A 7645-nucleotide genomic window follows, 5' to 3' on the forward strand; every position below is an offset into this window, starting at 1 on the left:
GTAAATTGGTCCAGCCACTGTGGAGAACAATTTGGAGATTCCTCAAAAATCTACAAATAGAACTATCATATGATCCAGCAATCCCACTCCTCAGTATCTACCCAAAGGACAGAAGAATTCTTAACTGGAAAAGTGCTTGCACATTGATGTCTATTGCGACATTATTCATGATTGCTAAGACATGGAACCAACCCAAATGCCCCCGTATGGATGAATGGATTGAAAAACTGTGGCACATATACTCTATGGAATACTATTCAGCCATTAAAAAAAAAACTGACTTTTGACAAAAAGTGGAAGAATATGGAAGATTTACTGCTGAGTGAAGCAAGCCAGTTTATGAAGGAGAGACACTGTATGTCCCCACTTAATATATACCGAGTGTTGGACCAGCTGTTAGTGTAATGGCTATGTCGCTGGACTCCCATGTAGCTGACCGCGGTTCGAGTCCTGGACCCAGTGGCTTAAACTCATGCCGGGTGCATATACGTGTGTGCCCAAGATCCCGAGATGAGAATGGAGGAGAAGGGATTGCAACGTGGCCATCCCTTCTGGGGGGATTTCTCACTTTCTATCTCTCTGTCTCTCTCTGTTGAGCACACGCCCTATAGCAAAAACCTCTCCAATAAAAGAAAATAATATATATACCGAGTGTCTGCACTCTATAACTGAAACTGATTGACCTAAGGTGGTACAAACACAAGAGATGGGGGTTAGTTCCAGAAGTGGAGTGTGTGGAGAAGAGGGACCTAAGGAAGGTCATTTGGAAGAGTGATACAGAGAGAAAGCATTGACGGAATGGGGAGGTGTGGTGTTATTGGTGGAAGATACTCTGATCAACTGGATGGGGAGAAATGTTCACACACATACTGAAATGTTCACTTTGTAAGCTAAATAATATGATTGAATTTATATAAAAAAATAAAATAAAAATGTGAAATAAAACTACAGCAACTGTCAATGTAAAAAGAAAAAAAAAGAGAAAGAGAGAGAGAAAATGAGAAATGACCCTCCAAGTGATGACCATGCCACAATTCTTTCTCCTCCCTTCTCCTCCTGGGATCTCAGGCACACACACACGTGTCCAGTGTGAGTTTCAAGCCACCAAATTTGGAACTCAAACCACGGTTGACCATATGGGAGTCCAGCGACATAATCACTACACCACCTGCTGCTCCCTATTCTATGCTTTTATGTAACTAACAGCGTAGTAGGCTTATTTAAATCAACATCACCACAAACACATGAGTAATTCATTGTACTATGATATTACAATGGCTATGATGTTACTAGGTGATAGAAATTTTTCAGATCTGTTATAATCTTATGAGACTACTGCCATATATGTAGTCCTTTGTTAACTGAAATGTTGTCATACCATTCATGACTGTAATTGTACTTCCAGAAGGATATAATAAAGAAAATGTGAGAGTAGAATTTTTAAAGACATGTCTAAGTGTTTTCCAGAATTGAAGAATCCTACTCCTCAGATTCAGGAAGTTCAACTAATCCCAAACATGATAAGTAAAAGTAATATGTAGACATATGAGTATAAAATTAATAGCAACAAAGATCTTAAAAAGAATAGTCAGAAAGAAAAGAAATATCAATTAGGCCGACAGCAGATTTCTTGGCTACAGTAGAAGCTAGAAGACAGTGGGTGGAATAGCTTCAGATTGCTGAGAGATAACAACAGGCAATGTATAATTTTATAGCCAGCCAAAGTGTCATCTAGGATTGAGCACCTCAAAACATTTTTAGACAAAAAGAAGGGTAAATTTACTGTAAATAGATTCTCACTAAAGAAAAGTATAAAGGAAGATAGAAAATGAACCCAGTATGAAGACTTGGGATGCAATGAACAAGAATGACTCAATGACTGGTAAATATGTGGTTAAATACAACTAAACATGATATATATATACAATAATAATAAAAACAACAGTAATAATAACAACAATTCAGGAACAAGAGATGGGTGTTAGTTACAGAAGTGGAGTTTGTGGAGAAGAGGGACCTAAGGAAGGTAATTTGGAAGAGGGATACGGAGAGAGAGCATTGACAGGATGGAGAGGTGTGGTGTTATTGGTGGAAGATACTCTGATCAACTGGACGGGGAGAAATGTTCACACACATACTGAAATGTTCACTTTGTAAGCTAAATAATATGATTGAATTTATATAAAAAATTAAAATAAAGTGAAAAAAACTACAGCAACTGTCAATGTAAAAAGAAAAAAAAAGAGAAAGAGAGAGAGAAAATGAGAAATGACCCTCCAAGTGATGACCATGCCACAATTCTTTCTCCTCCCTTCTCCTCCGGGGATCTCAGGCACGCACACACATGTGCCCAGTGTGAGTTTCAAGCCACCAAATTTGGAACTCAAACCACGGTTGACCATATGGGAGTCCAGCGACATAATCACTACACCACCTGTTGGTCTCTATTCTATGCTTTTTGTAACTAACAGCGTAGTAGGCCTATTTAAATCAACATCACCACAAACACATGAATAATTCATTGTACTATGAAATTACAATGACTATGATGTTACTAGGTGATAGAATTTTTCAGATCTGTTATAATCTTATGAGACTACTGCCATATATGTAGTCCTTTGTTAACTGAAATGTTGTCATACCGTTCATGACTGTAATTGTACTTCCAGAAGGATATAATAAAGAAAATGTGAGAGTAGAATTTTTAAAGACATGTCTAAGTGTTTTCCAGAATTGAAGAATCCTACTCCTCAGATTCAGGAAGTTCAACTAATCCCAAACATGATAAATAAAAGTAATATGTAGATGTATGTGGTAAAATTAATAGCAACAAAGATCTTAACAAGAATAGCCAGAAAGAAAAGAAACATCAATTAGGCCGACAGCAGATTTCTTGGCTACAGTAGAAGTTAGAAGACAGTGGGTGGAATAGCTTCAGATTGCTGAGAGATAACAACAGCCTATGTATAATTTTATAGCCAGCCAAAGTGTCATCTAGGATTGAGCACCTCAAAACATTTTTAGACAAAAAGAAGGGTAAATTTACTGTAAATAGATTCTCACTAAAGAAAAGTATAAAGGAAGATAGAAAATGAACCCAGTATGAAGACTTGGGATGCAAGGAACAAGAATGACTCAATGATTGATAAACATGTGGTTAAATATAACTAAACATGGTATATATACAATAATAATAAAAAACAACAGTAATAATAACAACAATTCAGGAAGTTAAAACCAAGGTTGAACTAAAAATATAAAACAATTAACATTAAAATTAGGAGAAGGAGTAACCAGAGTTTTACTGTTTTCTATGTTTTCTACTGTATAAGGAGAGTAGAGATATTTATTTTAGATTTTGTTAATCATTCATATCCAAATATTAAGAGGTCAAACTGGCTGTATGACAACACACAGCAAAGAATTAGTTTGAGTGATTTTTTTTTTCTGGACCACATGTGCACTTTCTAGAGAGAAACAGAGAGACGGGGGATGGGGGGGGGAAGCACCCCTCTCCCAATAGAGTGTGGTCGTGCTGCAATCTTTTCTACTCCACTTCTCCATCCTGTTGGGATTTGGGGGAAGTACACACAGCACCTGGTCAGGATTTAAGTTGTATGGTTGGGTTCCAACTGTCTCAACCACTAGCACATGAGACTGGCTCTCAAGTGATTTTAACATACAATATTTTGAACTTATATTCTTAGTGAAATATCTAATAAGAGAAAAGGTAAAAGCTTTCCCACTAAACACAGAAAGAAGACAAAGATGCCCACTTTCTCCACTCCTTTTCAATACAGTACTGGAAGTCCTCACCAACGCAATTAGAAAAGAGGAAAAAATAAAGGGCATTCGAATAGGAAAAGAAGAGGTGAAACTCTCTCTATTTACTAAACAGTCAAGAATTACAATAAAAGTACCAAACTTACCATTCAAAATACATAAATTTTCAATTAGGATTAAAAAATGCAAAATCTAATTATAGGTTGTTTATAAGAGACAAAACTAAATATACAGAGAAATTGAAATTAAATGATTAAGAGTGAACTAAACAAATAGCCCCCAAAAGAAACTTTTAGAGTTATATTAATATTAAATAAAACACACTTCTAGGTGAAAATTATTATTAGAAGAAAAGTTAACTATGTAATAAAATGCAAAAGAAGATACAATTGCTTTACATTTGTGTGACTCTAATAACATAGGCTCAAAACATAGGGGACCAGCAGTTAGTGTAATGGCTATGTCGCTGGACTCCCATGTAGTTGACTGCGGGTCAAGTCCTGGATCAGGCGCTTAAACTCATGCCAGGCGTGTATGCGTGTGTGCCGAAGATCCTGAGGGAGAATGGAGGAGAAAGGATTGTGGCATGGCCATCCCCTCTGGGGGGTGATTTCTCGCTTTCTGTCTCTGTCTCTCTCTCTCTTTCTAGTGAGTGCACACGCCCTATAGCAAAAATCTCTCTCAAAAGAAATACAGAAAAAATAAGACAAATTAAGACTGATTTTATAATGTAATTTCTGAAGATGATCCTGAAAATATGAAAATACTTTATAACTGAGCAGAATATCTATTGTTTTATCTCCCAGATACTTTATTTTTCTGATAATTGTTCCCAGAAATTTGTATAATAAATGGAGTATGATTAATAAATGCTCCAAAATGTGAAATTGTCTAAGTGGAAGCTGGATTGAAAGCAATGAACACTCGTCCCATGTGGGGGTGAGAAACTGATGGTCTGGTTGCTATGGTAGTAAAGTTGTTTAATTATTAGCCATTGTTCTTTGGAACAATGCCAATGGCCCAGAGAGGTTGGAGCTTCAGGCAACTTGGCAACAAAATGTCAGGAAATTAGAGTATGTTGAACTATTAAAGTATTTCTGGTGAGAGGATATCAGAAACAAGGTTTTCTGAATCTGAGACCAGCAGATGGCATTACGGTTATGTCACTAGACTCCCACATAGTCAACCATGGTTTGAGTCCTGGACCCAGTGGCTTAAAACTAATGTCGACAAGTGTGTGTGCATGCTCAAAATCCTGAGAGGCGAATAGAGGAGAAGGGATAGTGGCGTGCCCATCTGCCCTGGAGGGGGAGTGATTTCTCACTTTCTGTCTCTCTGTCTCCAGCAAGCACAAGTGTCCAAAAGGAAAAATCTCTCTCTTAAAAAAAAATAGAGAGAGAAGAAATCTGTTGCCTATAGCTAAAAATTTGAGACAACCAAGGGTCAGATGACTATGTGTCTTGTGGGATGGAAGCTCCTGAAAAATATGCTTATCCTGCTTCTACAGCTGCCTAGGAAACTGTGGAATCTGGCATTTGGAATGGAGATATTAGGGAAGAATCCCAGGAGTTAGTCCTAACCTTACCTCTCCCTTAGGGTAGCGGTAGCGGTATTTATCTTGGTCCCGTAGTGCAAATTCTTCAGGGTAGTGTTGTTGGATTTCTTCGTAAGTCATCTTTTCACAGACACCCTGAGAGAAAGTATTTGGGGTCAAAAGAATTTGAAGGTGAAATTCACACAGCCTTCATTAGAGCTCTGAGACCAACAATTGTGGAGTTGTAAGCACCTGGGTTTTTTTCTGTTTCTTTCTCTTCCTTTCTTTCTCTTTCTGTGGGGATACATTATACATGTAAATATGTATTTGTATAAATTTTCAGGCTTAAGAATTTATAACTATGTTTTCAAGTGTGTGTAAAACATGCTTATGATGTATACATGTGATATGTTTAAGGACTTATGCTTTGTATGTACTTGTCTCAACATACGTATTGCTTGTGTAACTGTGTGTGTATGTAAGGTGTCTGAGCATTTGAGAATGTACCCATATGGATGCCTCTGTGACATGTCTTCCACGTAGGTCCCAATATGCCTGGGCTTGTGTATCCAAAAATGTTTATGTCCCTCATTAAGTCTCTGGTGTATACAGTATGTGTGAGTATCTGTGCATCTATGTGTGAAGTCTGTGCATTTGTGTATTGTAATATGTTTGAGACTATGTATCTCTACTGTGTACATGTCTGTGGTATGCTTCTCTGTGTCCATTTGAGGTACATATATGAAAAGACAACATGGTGTCTATGATAAATGTGTTCATATTTGTGTCTAGGTTTGTATGTCTTTCTGTGCATGTATATTTATGTACATGTATGGTGTAGGTGTCATTGGTACATATATCTAAGAGGTTGTATGCAACTGTGAAGTGCATGTATGTGAGTACAGCCATATCATAATGGGTGTCTGTGACTGGATATGCAAATGTACATATGTATACACACATATAGTAGTGCTCTGCCATTTTATGGCATTTCCCATCTCTCTAACCCTGACCTTCATTTTGAGACAGATAAAGAAGCAAGTATTGGAATCAGCAGTTGGCATAATGGCTATGTTGCTGGACTCCCATGTAGTCGACCGTGGTTTGAGTCCTGGACCCAGTGGCTTAAACTCACACTGGGCATGTGTGCATGTATGCCCAAGATTCTGAGAGGAGAATGGAGGAGAAGGGATTGTGGTGTGGCTATCCTCCCTGGGGTGGGGAGTGATTTCTCGCTTTCTGTCTCTCTGTCTCTCTCTGTCTTTCTGGTGAATGCATGTGCCCTATAGCAAAAACCTCTCAAAAAGAAAGAAAGAAAGAAGCAGGTATCCACAGACATCACATAGGGCAAAAATTAGTTAATTCCTAATGGTTTCATGGTTGGTGGGTTCTGGAAAGATATGCTCTCTTCACTCAAAGAAGGAATTGAGGACTCAGGAAATGAGTTCTTCAAGAGCATAGGAGAGCTTCCAGTCTACCAAGAAATCCTCGGAGAAAAGGCAGCCACTGGTGGTAGTGGGAAGTGATGTTGGGTTTCTAAGGTTTCTTTCTAGGCAGGTAGATTTCAGTAAAACCTTCCTATAGGGAGACAGAAAGCCTGGTTGTTGTCTTTTGGGACCATCTACCAGGCTTCTCTCAGGAGTGAGAAACTGAATCCCCACAACAATCAACAAATAGCTCTGTAGTGCCAAACTTCTCTAACTAACATTGCCCCTGGAAGAAAGCGCACCCTACTGGTATACAAGGCCCTTCCAGTTTGGCTTCAACCATCTGTTCTGAGGTATTATGGGAGCCTGATGCCTGTGAAAATGATCACCGACTCCTCACTGACTTTGAGCAAATTGCCTAACATCCCTGAATTTTATTTCCCTAATCTGCAAACCGAAGAGAGTTACAGTAACTTTATAAAACTGTTTTGAATATTAGGGGTAGCATATGCGACAGATGCTAGTACAGAACATACAGGCACATTTTCAAAACACAGTTTATGTAATTAAGTACTAATATTACCATTAACCATGGGGGGAAAAAAACCAGAAACTTAGTTATTCTTTTCTTTTCTTTTTTTTTTTTTAAGAGGTTTTTGTTATAGGGCACATGCGCTTGCCAGAAAAACAGAGAGATAGAAAGCGAGAAATCACCCCCTGGGGGGATGGTCACGCCACAATCCCTCCTCCTCCATGCTCCTCTTGGGATCTTGGGCATGCACACACACGCGCCCGGCATGAGTTTAAGCCGCCAGGTCTGGGACGCAAACTGCGGTTGACTACGTGAGAGTACAGCAATATAGCCATTACGCTAACTTCTGGTCCCTTTTTTTTTTTTTGA

At 38.5% G+C, this 7645-nt stretch overlaps 1 protein-coding gene across 5 annotated transcripts in view; it reads right to left on the minus strand.

The window, feature by feature from the left end:
- PFKFB1 (6-phosphofructo-2-kinase/fructose-2,6-biphosphatase 1) overlaps nt 1-7645 on the minus strand; it is a 129690-nt gene that overhangs the window by 21668 nt on the left and 100377 nt on the right. For all 5 annotated transcript variants that reach the window (XM_006163477.3, XM_006163478.3, XM_006163476.3 and 2 more), the window contains one exon: nt 5369-5473. In XM_006163477.3, the coding sequence (XP_006163539.1) occupies nt 5369-5473 (105 nt within the window). The remainder of the gene's footprint in view (nt 1-5368; nt 5474-7645) is intronic.

Source organism: Tupaia chinensis, unplaced genomic scaffold (assembly GCF_000334495.1).
Source record: "Tupaia chinensis unplaced genomic scaffold, TupChi_1.0 Scaffold142270_1, whole genome shotgun sequence".
Lineage (NCBI taxonomy): Eukaryota > Metazoa > Chordata > Mammalia > Scandentia > Tupaiidae > Tupaia > Tupaia belangeri.